Here is a 14,537-nt window from a genome sequence, read left to right on the forward strand (position 1 = left end):
TGTGAGTATGGGTCAACAAGAGGAACATACATGGAATAAATGTGGCACTGATGTAATTACTACACAGAGTAATTGAATACAAAGGACAAGGTCAGCCATCAGCATGAGTGACAGAAAAATGACAGGTGAACTGCAGTTAGGTGGTCTGTTACTTAAAAAAAAAAAATTCTCAGAATCACAAGTACTATGAAAGATAAGCAATGACAATTCCCTTCTTTCTAAACGTTTTGAAAGCATTAGACTTGTAATGTAAATTTCCATTTTACATCTAATTTAAAATAAATCTTGTTTCTGTCTCCGTTTTCTCTTTTGTGTTGATTCATTTTCTTCTTAAATCCTCAAAAGGGCAATGAACGACAACATAACTGAATTTTAGCTTCAAGTCTCTTCTATAAAACATCTGGTGTGCTGTTCAGGTACCAGTGTTTGGGGAAATTTCTACTATTTTAGAGGTCATTGTGAGTATCTGACGATGTATAAAGCAAATCGATAGAGAATTCTAAAGATGACATACTGTCCCTGTGATTTCTTGTGAGTAACGCTTGGTTTGCATTTTACATTACTTTCCATTTTCTCCCACTCTTCAATCAAAATACAGGAGCTCTAGCCCTGAGCTGCTGTTGTAGTGAGTTACAAAGACAGGGAAATTAACGAAGATCTAAGAAAACAGGGGACTGAACCACGAAAAGGGACAAAGTCATGGTTACACTTTCCTGATCTCAGTAAACAACTACATCTGTGAAAATGTAAACTAGTTATAACATAGACTTGGATGATTACTTTAAGACATCAAGAGAATATTAAGCCATAATTTCTGTTAAGGAAATAGCAAAGAAGGAGAAGTTTAAGCTTTATACCACAATTTTTCAAGCCTGCCCTGGTATTACTAGAGTCTGTGCTGTAAGTTGTACAACATATGAATATTCCTGTGCTCATATAGAACATATTTTCTCTCCAGATAAAAGCTGATGAAACGGGGTCTTCCCATGCTTCAGCACTAACCACATCTCAGAAACTAAAAAGAATGAGTTATAGAGTTTGGCTGACAATGCAGTGCCTCGTCTCTGAGATGGTTGTGAGAAAAGGTCCTAACAAAGAAAAGCACATTGCAAATAACATATAAATAGCACCCAGAAAATTCCACCTGACATACGTGAAAACGTAAATTTCTAACCTCCATTCTTTCTTTAAAGTGTTATTTTTGTAAATCAACTTTTAATGAAAGTAAAACATACTACATACCTTCAGAACACACTTAATCAAGTCTGTACCTAATAATTGAATATTCTATTTTATCCTATAGACTCACAGTTATAAAGTGTCATAGTGAAACCTAAAATATATCTCTTAAGTTAATGTATTATTTTCAGTTTCTTATATTACACCTTGTCAAAAATACTTATCTACTAATATAATCCCTAAACTTGATTATAATGTACTCAGATACTCAAAAGTACAAAGATGCTTAAGAAAAGAAGAATACTGCAAAATAATTTATTTGCCAATATAAAATATGCTAACAAATAACAGTCATTTTTGTACATAAGAAATCAGTGTCCCAATATATGACTCAGCAATCATGAAATCCTCTAAAAATTGACATGTTTACACATGATTTGTATCTTCAACCCTTTTCATTTATAGGCTTAACTTGCATTATTACTTATATCTATGACTCATTTTTAGTACTTAATTTAAATATGTATTTTATGACATTTTTCCTAAAATTTGAAATATATCATTTGGAGCTCTTTTATATAAAACAACTACTTAAACTGTTTTGCATAAACAAATACTGTAGGAATATATTGAGGCTATTCATAGATTTAGTAGCTTTCTTTTAATTATAATTGAAAGTAGATGTAAATTAAAATGCTTCATTTAGATTTTCTCTTCAATAATTATCATCCATTTAATGTATTCTTATTTAAAGCTTTATTTAAATTAGCTCATTTTATGATGTGATTACTTGCAAACCTGAAAGAATCAGTAAAAAGTCCATTTGATCATGGCTTTATACTGATCTCAGGAAACATGCCTAGCATACTCAACACCATGTGTGCACAGCTCCGTACATTAGAGAATGTGTGTCAATTCAATCACTAGGCAAATCCCATATTACACTCCTTGGTCACATTAAATCTTGATAATCACAAGAAACTTTGATTCTTATTATTAATAATAAAATATTTTATTTGTTGGAAATAATAGGTAAGCAATTGTTCCTTTAAAGTTGATATACTGTAGCATAAAATACAATTAATCTTTACTTTCTCAAATTAAGCAACACAATGATACAGAAAGTATGCTAAGTAAGCAAATACATTAAATGTGAAAAATAGTTATTTTATACATGGAGCGAATAGTAAAGAAGTACTTCTTTAAGAGACTTGATATCCTATGAGCATACACAGGGGGAAGAGGTCCCCTTCAGTCACAGTCATAGGGGAAGGAAGTAGGGGCAAAGTGGGAGGGAGGGAGAAATGGGAGGATCCAAGGGATGAGATAACAATTGAGATGTAATATGAATAAATTATATATATATATGTATATATGTATATATATATATATATATAAAGAATAATAATGTTACTTAAGACATCAGGTTTATTTGGGATCCGTTTCATTTTTATTTGTATTAATAATTTCCTCAATTGCACATTTTTGACGCTCTTTAATATAAGAGAAAAATGCATTTCTTTTGTGTCACCCTCACATTTTAGCTGATTCTCTGACTTTTTCTGTCCAGTGTATCTCTATCTATAATTGAACATGCGCCTTTAACATGTTACCTCCCCCTTATGTTCTATCCTTAAAACAATTGCTTTTCCTATGAGGTTAAAAAGAAAAAGTCAGGGTGGTTTTAGAGTTTACCTCCTACCTCTAATTTATCATCAGATCATTTAAAGCAGCTTCTTTTCATTATGTATAAAAACATGTACTATGTGCTTTTGATGTAAATGAGCAATTTTAGATCTGGTTAGGCTTTCGGGTCTGCAGTTTTGAAGTGCAAATAGACACATTGCTGTATCAGAATTTCTGTTTCATCTATGGTGGTCTCTACATCTTCCTGAAGAATTTGCGCATTTTCTCTTTAGCTAGGGCTGGATTGTCTTTCTCAACACATGGACTTAGATTGAAATTTAGTTTCCAATGTGAAAATATCATGGGGACTCTGCCCTCAAAATGTGTTAATAAACTTAGCACTGGAGTGCGGTTTTTTTGATAGTGAAAAAGGTTCAGTCATTCTGAAAATAGTGTTTTGTTTGTTTTGTTTTTTTGAGTTCAGCTTTCTTAGGATGGTTCATGTTTGCATCTTGACCTCTCTGATGTAACAAAATCTTCAGAGCAAACATCTCTCTAATTCTAGACCTTCGGCCTCCACAGTAATAAGAAATAAATGTCTTTTTTAAAAATACCATGCCTTCTGTGGAATTCTTTTATAGCAACTGGGAAAAGGCTAAATCACACTGTGATTCATTAATTCAGAAATTTACCAGCTAATGGACATTAAGTTTGCCTTTTTTCCTAACATGATGCCAACAATGAGGGAAAATTACTTTCTCTGTGATGTTTAATTCTATTTCTCCTTGCAAAACTGATGAAACTGAGCTATCAAGAAATAGCAATAGAGTGTGATGGGAAAAGAAGTTAAGTGAAATAAAACTTTGGCAGACGGATTCCACTGTTAAATGAACTAATTAGAGAAGGAGTTACTGTCCACACGCAAAGGTCAGATTACATACAGAAAGTTTAATGAGGCATTATTTCTATTTCGTCTATGAATGTCTTCATTAAGAATGAAAAATGGGATCTCTTAATCAACTCTATATTCTCCAGTATGCTTTGTAAAATCTTGGAGTCAAATTAGAGTATGTGTTTGATTTAAAGGATTATATCACATCTTTGAGAATAAATACCAAAGTTTCCACCAAAATCCCAGGCATCATTCTCCGATCGCATTTCCTTGATATGGCCCCCACCTCCTACATGCTAACTCAATCTCCAATTTGTTGATGTGTCAGACTCGGCAACTATATTCTAATAAAGCTAACCCTTTCTTTCTCAATAATTTCTCATGTGTGTTCTTTCTGTGTACTGTTCCACCCCAGGTTCCTATCCACATCTTCCTTTATATTTTTAAAGTCTTTATGATACACATAACATTATATCTGAAATAATAGTGATGTCATTCTTTGTCACCAAACACTGCTATTTTGTCTGTAGTATATACAGCTCCTTTTTTTTTTTTTTTTTTTTTTTTTTTTTGGTAATGTGTGCAGCTACTTAGTATTACATAAGTGTTACTGCTTCTTCTAGTTTATGATCTCTACAAGAGCAAATAACCTTGTTTATTCTCTGCCTTTGCAGGTGTCGTACTGCATATAACATAGTGGGCATATATTAAATATTTGATGAAAGAATATATTAGTGGATAGAGATTAAATGACATTTGTAATCACCATTATTATCTTTTTTCTCACCACTGTTGTGATCTTAGGTCTATTTCAGATTTTATTTTTTTTCTTAGGCTAGAATTATCCCATATTTCCATGTTCAGTCTTCTAAAGCAGTTACTTCCAAATTGCATTGAAAGGCTAGTATATTTAGTTATATTGAAATTTTTCAGAAGCAATTTTCATGCCATTTTAAAAACTCAAGTAGTGATGAATTTAATTGAGCTTTAAAAACAATTTTTAACATTTTATTTGTTTAAAAATAACCAATAACTCAGTTTTAGATAATCATAATTGAATAAAATTTAGATAGTGACTATAAACATGTGTTGTATAGGTTTCATAATACTTGATATAGTTTTAGTTGTGAAAAGATAGAGCAAAGCATTCTTTAGGAATCAAATAATTTCCTAGAACCTTATATGAAATAGTTTTCATCCAAACAAAATAGAATAGGGGGAAATTATTTTGTGTATTTTATTTTGTTGAACATGTAAAACAATGCAGAAATATTAATGTTTAGCTAGTAATAGTAACTTCAAATATTGAAAGAAGGCAAAAATTCAGAAGTTATTGTATAAAATTATCAACTTAGGACCTTTTTAAGTGGATTGTATTTCTGACAAAATATTATGTTATTTAGGTTGAGGTTTTTCTGCCTGGATTTGACTTTTTCTTTGCTACACTGTTCAAAGTAAATTATCTACTTACATTAACTGGACATTAATTTAGAGCCATAAATATTGTACCATCAAGTTCTGGTCATCAAAACCTGTATTTTGTAGTCACTGAAATTCAACCTTGCATAACTTCACAAATGTTACTCCCTTGGCACTAAATCATGTCAAAACAGCAGAATGTCACATCTTACATGTAGCAAAGTTTCCTACAGAAACTTGTAGAATGACTGACATTTTTCTAATTATTCATCATTCCCTGTGCATGTAGTTGAAGGTCATTTGTGAAACATCTGAACATTCCGTTCACTTTTGTTTTTCCTTATGGACTGCTACAAGAAAATTGAGATAGTATGTTTTATATTACCATGTCTAACATTCTACATTTGACAATAACATAGAGAAAACATTGTAAAGTTTTTACGTATGTTTTAATAAATAGTATATACAAACTAGCAAATTTTTTACACTAATTAAACAAATACAAAACTTTTAACTTAGTAACAAGAATTTTTATAACTATTTCATATATTTCTGTAAATGGCACATGCTATCTTCACAACAGAGAAACAATGACCATAATGTCAGTGCTTAGAGTATGATTGACATGTGTAATTCATTAATAATCCACGTATTTTCACCCAAGCCATTGTCTTATGGGCTTGTAATCAGCTGTGTATTCCACATTAGCCGTTTACTAAAGTTCTTTGCAGGTAGTACTGGATTATAGCTAGATGGCTACCAATAACAAGATAGGGGGAAAGTGAAATGAAAGAAATGAAGAAGGATTGAGGGGAAATGGGTATGGACAAGCTGGGACATGAAAATGATCAGCGGGCTCTAAGAGTTCAGGATGTCTGCCTGGCTTCTCTGTGCCATCGTGTGAATTTACGTTTTAGTACGCACTCAGAGAAAAGTGCAGAAGAAATGAGTGGTGAGAAATCAGAGATCTATATCCCTTAACAAAAGCAAAGAACTGCAACCATGACATCTTCAAAACAAGACAACAGTCTTCCTGGTATGGAATGGATATGTTTGCTGTGGGCACCGAGAGATGTTGAATCTTCTAGGAGACCATTCTACGAAGCAGATGATTTCATTAGAAGCCCATTGGCTTTATGATAAGCAAGAATATCACTAACTGAGAAATTATCCTTGTCGTATAGCTCATGTTTAGGCTGAAAAACTAAAATTAGATGTTAGAAAACCTAACATTTAAGAGCAGCAGATTCTACCATGTACCATAAATCCTGGTTTGCCTTCTTTAATTGTTGCTTCTCTGAAACTCACCACACCATAACACCTTACATGAAGAGAATTTAAGGTGAATTTATGCGTGCCAACACTCTAAAATTGAACTTTAAAAAACACATTGATTTTATTAGCAAAAATACTTTTATATAAGAAAATACTAAAAGTAATACTAAAATAAAAATCAAATTCATTTCCTGTGGACAAATATTTTCTACAATAAATTTTTAATAGTAGGAGAGTTTTGCCATGAAATGAAAAGAAAAAATGTTGAATGCTTGCCAACTCATTAAAAAAATTTGATATAAGAATTCTACACCCTTTCTCTGTATTTGTGGAACAAAGAGTGGATTTCACATTTGCTCTACATGAGGCAATGAATAAAAGATCACAGATAAAAGGAAACCAGTAAATCATCATTTGCATTGTATTGATGTTTACTGAGGTATAAAATCCCCTGGAGTTTAGATGGGCCATCAAATTCTCATAGGGAAGCGGCTTTCCTCAAATAACATTGGATTCAGTGCACACGTTTGTGTATGAGGATTCCTCTAAGATGAGTGTCGAAGCAAATTCCTGAAGAAAATGAATACCATCCCTTTAAACCCTGAGATGTACATGCTGGCTTCTTACTTTATTTTTAAAGAAAAATATTTTCCACAAATAATGATTTGTTTTCCAAGATTATTTTTTCAAATAGTAAAAGGTGGCAATGAAATTGGTTAGTCTTGGTTTATTATGTTTGTTTAATAGTGCTAATTCACTTTTGATGGTAATGAATTGAATGTTAAACAAAACAATCTGCTATAATATTTTCCTATGTTAATGTTGAAACTTTAGCTCAACATGACCAAAAATTGATTTAAGACAACAAGCCCTAAGTAATTAGTAATATAGTATCAATTCATAAGATCAATGACTTCCATTGCTCTCTTTTAACAGAATGAGGAGAAGTAGCATAAAACTGCATCCTTGGACACACTAAGCTCTTGCAGTCAGTGTTGTGAGAGTTAATATCAATGTGAGTGTTGAGCATGTGAAAACTGAGGAATAACTGTAAGTCCAGATAGTCATCTACTTGTAAAGGAAGTGTTACACTGGAGAAAGTCTCATATCTACACAAAAGCATTAAAACAAGGAACACTATGTAAACAGAGACAAATTAATAGATACAAGAGGGCAAACAAAAATTTCAAAAACAATTCCAGATGGGAGAAATCATAGAAAGATATTTGAATTATTTTATTAATTTTTGAAATTAAACTCTGATTATGTAAATTTACCTCTCTATTTCTTTCTTCTATTTATTCTCTTGTACTCCTCCACTTACCCTTGCTTGCCTTCAAATTCCTCATATATTTATATATATATGTATGTATGTGTGAGTATGTGTGTGTGTAAATGTGTGCAGATTATACACATAATATTGATATACTATATTTTGTCTGAGAAATCTAAAAACAAAATTATTACACATTTTTGGTGCTACAGCATCTTGCTTTGAATCAGAACACCATTTCCAATGAAATTCTTTGAAGAAAATGCAAAACAGTAATTACATGTATATTGCTAAGGAATTCCATGACTCACTTCCTGATTTGTCACATTAACAAATATAATTTTAACCACTTTGATGTACTGTTTTTCCCCAGAGAAGTGGCTTAGTCAATGTCTTATTGCTGGGAAAAGACACCACAACCACAATAAATCTTATAATAATAAATGAAATTGGTAATCTACTTGAAGATTTTTAGCTGGCTAAATAAATTATCTATGGGGTCTTTGCCTCAGTGCATTTCATACAGTTTTATGATATTTAAGTTAAAATTCTGAATGAATTAACTATACTTACTGGACAGAAGCTTAATTCCTTTGGATAAATAAGTATTCTGAAAACTAATTAAATCCAGGTGATCAAGTCATAGTTAATCAATATTGATTGGTATAACAATAATTAAAATTGTTCATCCTTTCAGTAAGTGGGAAGCATGTCTCCCTTTTATGCCAAAAGTCACATAGAAAAATACTCACTGCTTTATATGTGAAGTAGAACTATAAAATAGACTACAAATAGGCAGTTTTAAACCTTGCCATTTCCCCTTTTCTATGAAACAAGCATTGATAACTAAGAGAAACTAAGAGAATAATAGTCTGCAAACAACATTAACAAGAACGGTGGGCACCAGTGTTCTGTAACAAACAAATTAGAGAAGAATAAAAGTATTTTCATTCCAATTACTCTGTGAGAAATGCGATAATGAAGATATGACATAATGAGAATATTTAATATCTATCAAAGCAAATGCTGCATGCATTAAGATAGCTATTTTCAAAACCATAAGAAGTAATGAGCATTGAAGAGGATGTTGAAAATGAGCCTAGAATTCACACATGATCTACATAGCTTAGTTCTGCATATATACATATTTGTATATGCATATCTTTATTTATATATGTAATTGAAAGTAGATTCTCAAACAGATTATGATTTTTTCATGTGCATTTATTAATAACAGTTTAATTTGGGAAACCCAAGTGCTTATTGGACATATTATGGCATACACAATATTTTGTACAGACATATAATCACATGTTATTAGTTATAAAGATGGACTTTGGGCTGTTTTCTATTTTTAAAAATGGATATTTTGAAGATACTGGGTTAATTATATAAAAAAGGATGCATGATACCAGCAAAGTTATGTTTAAAATGTACGTATAGCAACAGAAATAATAAGGGGAATGTCTGGTGAAGGAAAAGGAAATAACGGTCAATTAGTGCTTAACCTTATTCTAGTCAGTGGGTTAGTTAGTTGTGTGTGTATGCATGCACACTTGTGTACGTATGAGCTCATTCATAGCAAGACACACATGTAGGGTGTGAAGACCTATTTTTTATCATATAAGTCCCAGGGTTGAGTTCAGGTCTTCCGGCTTGAAGGCGACTGTGTTTACCAATTGAGTTATCATATCAGCCTGGAATTAAGTGATATTGCACAGCCTTAGCTGAGGAAGGTTAAAATGTCTGATGCTGAACATTTGTGAATGATGATATACCAGTGTAAATATTCTTACCACCACAGGGATGCACATTTATATATGTGTAAAATCATATTTTGAAAGCTCTTTTTGTCAGTGTGTTGGGGTTTTATTGTCACCATGGAAAACAAATTACCTATGGGCATGTATGTAAAGGATTATTTAGATTAGCTAAATTCAAGTGGCGAGACCCACCTCAAAAAGCAAGCAGTGTCATTTCATGGGTTAGTTCCTAGGATGAATTATAAAAGAGAAAACATCTGACAACAAGCCTTTGTAGGCTCTGTTTCTTAACAATTAAACTTTATTATACAACCCAACTAGCTTACACAAGAGGGAGAAAAGGTTAAAGGGGAAAAAAGAGTGAACCTTCCGGTATCAGCTCCACGGACCAGTCCTTAGGTGTCTCTGGCCTGCGTGCTGGTCCAGCCTGTTCGATGATCCACATGCTCTCAAGCCCTCTCTGAACCTCCTGCTGCTCTCTCCTCCCTGCCTGCCTGTGTCACATGCGAAGGGCGGTCTTCTTCTCCCCTTGAGGGTCGATTAGAAAGACAACAGTCCAGGTGGAGTCCCCAGTTCTGCTTCCTGAATTTCAGGCCCAGGATGGCTCCACTCAGTCTATCACAGGGTATTCATGGGGTGCCCAAAGGGAAAGCCCGCTTTTACCTGTGACAAAGCTTACAGTCTTTTCCACAAGCCTTCATTGCTCTCTGCTCCTTTGTATCTGCAGATGCAAAGTGACTATATGCCTCAAGTTCTTGCCTAGAGAAATTCTTGTCATAATGTACAATACTCTCAAACTGTGAGCCAAAATATTCTTCCTCCCCCTATATTTGCACTGTCAGATATTTTTGTCATAGCCACAAGTCAAATTATGGGCCAATCCTGAGTGTATTCATAATAATAAAAATAAGTAAGTTGAATTTACATAAAGTAGGATACAAGATTACACTGAGATAAATATATGTGTGTGTGGAACACAGAAGAGAGCATGAGGTCCCTTGAATTTTGAGTTTCAGGGAATTGTGAGCTTCCATATGGGTATTGGGGAATGAACCCAGGTCCTCTGGAAGAACAGCCAGTGTTCTAAAGCTATGAGTCATCACTTCAGCCAAATTTTTAATATTGCCCTTTTTCTTAATGCACAACCTTCCTGTAGACTGCAAAGTCCCTTACAATAGTGTGTATTTTTAATAACCTGAATCTCAGAGGCTATATACAATTCTTTTGTTTGAATGACAAAATATTATGATGTCATGTTGTAATTATCTCTAGAATATTTGTCATGTAGGACAAAAGAGATTCAAAATCATAATATTCTTGGGCAAAAAAAGAAATAGTTGCTGAGGCCATTGTAGTGTTCTAATTTTAAAGTAATTACAATTTCATTCTGTTAATTTATAATATTTTGAAGATTATTCTAATTCACCATTTTTGATTAGTAGAGTAAGAAAAAATTTAAAGTTGCATTTTGAGAATTTATTTTTGTACACAATATATTTCTTTATTTAAATTTAAGCAACACAAATTACAATACAGTCATAAATTAAAGATTTTAGCTAGTATTTCTGCTCTGTTTGTCTACAGATTGATGTGAGAAACTCAGCTACCAGAAGTCACATTTAATTAAAATGCACAACTTAAGAACCTGAAGGCAACATAGTGATTATCTAACAAAATGCTTATCTTTCTAAGGAATCTGAGTTTTCAGAGAATTTAAGACATATAGGTAGAAGAGAATTCTATATTAATTTTAGAAAATAAATTACTGAAGCAAAAAACATTTCTTCCAGAATAATTTATGTGCTGTTAAGTTGTCACAGTATTTTCAGACACTTTGTACATTTTAAAAAACTTATAAAACTACTTTACATGTAAATATTTATGTATATAAAAACTACTTCTCTTTGTCAGGGCTTTTGATTTTTAACCTTACAGGTCCTTTGCATATATATTATGGTCTCCAGTTTTGTGTTTTTATGAGATTCCTATATATAAAAGCCTGTGTGTATCTGCATTTTATGTTTCTTGAACTTTTTGACTGTTTTTATTCTGTTTGTTCATTTTGTACTATTCTGATTTTTTGTTTTGATTTTACCTTATTGTATTGCATCATCATCATAATCATCATCGTGTAATTTCGATATCTCTTTATGTTCTTAAAGAAAGAAAAAGGAAGGAAGGATGTGAATTTTGCTGGATGGAGATGTGTGGAGAAATGATATATTTTATGTAAAGTTCTGCTTTCTTCTTTTTTATTGGAATAGTTTATTTTGACTTACGATTACAGAGGAATAATGCCCATCATGTCTGGGAAGCATGGCTGCAAAGACAGGCATGACAGCCAGGAAAGGAAACTGAGAACATGTACATGTATTAATCTACTCACTGTACACCTGGTTCATAGCCTCCTCTTTCATCTCCTCCTGGTCCCACCCTCTCTCCTTCTTTCCCAATATCCCTCTTCTACTCCTCTGAGAGGAGGAGCCCTCCTACCTTACAAACTGAACCCAGTCTATCAAACCTCATCAGGACTGCCTGCATCCTCTTCCTCTGTGGCCTGAAAAGGCCGTTCTGCCAGGGGCAAATGATCTAAGAATAGGTTCCCCTTCCTAGGGGACTCACATGGAGACTGAGCTGACTATTGGCTACATCTGAGAAGGGGGCCTAGGTCCTCTCCATGCATGATACTTGGGGAATCAGTCTCTGAAGGCCTCCCTGGGCCCAGATTGTTGGCTCCATTGGTCTCCTTGTGAGCTCTCCTTCAGGTCCTTCTATCCCCCACCCCCACTCTTCTGTAAGTCTCCCTGGGCTCTTCCCAAAGTTTGACTGGGAGTGTCAGCATCTGCTTCAATCCCCTGCTAGGTATAGTCTTTCAAAGGACATCAATGATAGGCTCCTGTCATGTTCCCACTCTTCTACCACTTCCAGTGTCTATTCTATTTGTCATTCTGAGCGAGAATTAAGCATCCTTCCTATGTTCCTCCTTGTTATTTTACTTCTTTAGGATTGTGGATTGCAGTATATTTAACCTGTATTACATGGCTAATATCTGCTTATAAATGAGTATATACCATGAGTCCCTTTTGGGTCTGATTTACCTCACTCAGGATTATCTTTTATAGATCCATCCATTTATCTGAAAATTTCATGATGTCCCTGTTTGTAATAACTGAAATATATTCGGTTGTGTAGATGTACTACCGTTTCTTCACCCATTCTTCATTGAAGGAAACATAGGTTATTCCCTGATTCTGGCTATTATGAGTAAAGCCACTATGAGCATGATTAAGCAAATGTCTTTGCTGTATGGTGAAGCATCTTTCAAGTATATCCCAGGAGTGGTATAGCTGGGTCTTTTGGTAGAGCTACTCTCAAATTTCTGAGATAGTGCCAGGTTGATTTTCAAAATGGTTGTACAAGTGTTCCCTCCCATCAGCAATGGACAAATGTTCCCCTTTCTCTTCATCCTCCCCAGCATGTGCTGTCACTTGAGTGTTTGATCTTAGTCATTCTGATAGGTGAAAGATAGAGTCTCAGAGTCAATTTGATTTGAATTTCTATAATGACAAAGGATGTTGAGCCATTTGATAGTCCTCTGTTGAGAATTTTCTGTTTAACTCTGAATTTCATTTTTAAGTTGGATTATTTGGTTTGTTGGTGTTTAGTTCCTTGGGTTATTTTTATATACTTTGGATATTAGCCTTCTGTCAGATAAAGGGTTGGTGAAGATCTTTTCCTCGTTATGTTCCATTGTTTTGTTCTATTGACAATGTCCTTTGGAAAAGCTCTACTTTCAATAAAAAACAAAGCAAAACCTTTTTAAGAGGTACTACTAATAGCCAGGTGTGGTGTGCATGCCTTTAGTCACAGCACTTCAGGAGGCTGAGGCAAACAGATCTCTGTGAGTTCAAGGCCAGACTAGTCTACAAAGTGATTCCAGGACAGTCAAGACTACACATAGAAACCCTGTCTCGAAAAACAAAAACAAACAGACAAACGAACAAAAACAAAAAAAGAAAAAAAAGAAAAGAAAAGAAACCCTGTCTCAGAAGAAAATAAGTGCCACTATAACACAAAAAATAAATATGAATTGATCAGCAGTCCACAGAGTTCATGGGGTAGGTGCCACTTGTCTGTGATCTGAGAATTTTTATTTTTACAGTTCAAGTTCTAAATTGCCCATAAATGAACACAGCCATATTCTGAGTTAGGACACTAAGCAAAGCCTCAGAGACTCCCATCTTCAGTGGATGATGCTTTAACACTTGCCTGCTTCTTCAGGAGAAGCCAATCCTCCAATTACCTGATTTAACAATAAGATGGACTTCTTTCAGAGAAGGCTTTGCCAAATTTCTCCGACCTGTGGGTATGGAATGGAGGCTATGGGTGTCTTTATATTGTTTTCAGGAAGAAATGTCTACATTTCTGTTTCCTTTCATTTCAGGACTTTTACTGCATTTTGTAATCCTGTTCATGAGTATGAACAACATATGGACAGCTTGTGATCCTGCCTAGCTTACCATCTCCTCCGATGGTTCTGTACAAGTGATTGAATCTTCTGCAGGGTTTTCATCAAAACATTTCTTGTTTCTACCATATGTTGGTAATTCTAACTTGTAAACAACTACGGAAATAAAAACAATTTCTTCTTCTTCTTCTTCTTCTTCTTCTTCTTCTTCTTCTTCTTCTTCTTCTTCTTCTTCTTCTTCTTCTTCCTTCTTCTTCTTCCTTCTTCTTCTTCTTCTTCTTCTTCTTCTTCTTCTTCCTTCTTCTTCTTCCTTCTTCTTCTTCTTCTTCCTTCTTCTTCTTCTTCCTTCTTCTTCTTCTTCTTCCTTCTTCTTCTTCTTCTTCCTTCTTCTTCTTCCTTCTTCTTCTTCTTCTTCCTTCTTCTTCTTCTTCCTTCTTCTTCTTCTTCTTCCTTCTTCTTCTTCTTCTTCTTCTTCTTCTTCTTCTTCTTCTTCTTCTTTTTCTTCTTCTTCTTCTTCTTCTTCTTCTTCTTCTTCTTCTTCTTCTTCTTCTTCTCTTCTTCTTCTTCTTCTTCTTTGCGATAAGGTCTCTCTGTTGTAGACCAGGCTGGCCTTGAACTCACAGTGATCCTCCTGCCTTTTCC

At 33.9% G+C, this 14,537-nt stretch overlaps 1 protein-coding gene across 1 annotated transcript in view; it reads left to right on the forward strand.

Annotated features, from left to right (window-relative positions):
* Positions 1–5,932: 5,932 nt before the first annotated feature.
* LOC127193008 (stathmin-like) overlaps positions 5,933–14,537 on the forward strand; it is a 65,727-nt gene continuing 57,122 nt past the window's right edge. Inside the window, 1 exon segment of the mRNA XM_051150367.1 lies at positions 5,933–6,068. Within this exon segment, the coding sequence (XP_051006324.1) occupies positions 5,933–6,068 (136 nt within the window).

The sequence above is a fragment of the Acomys russatus genome, chromosome 8, assembly GCF_903995435.1.
Source record: "Acomys russatus chromosome 8, mAcoRus1.1, whole genome shotgun sequence".
In the NCBI taxonomy this organism is placed as follows: Eukaryota; Metazoa; Chordata; class Mammalia; order Rodentia; family Muridae; genus Acomys; species Acomys russatus.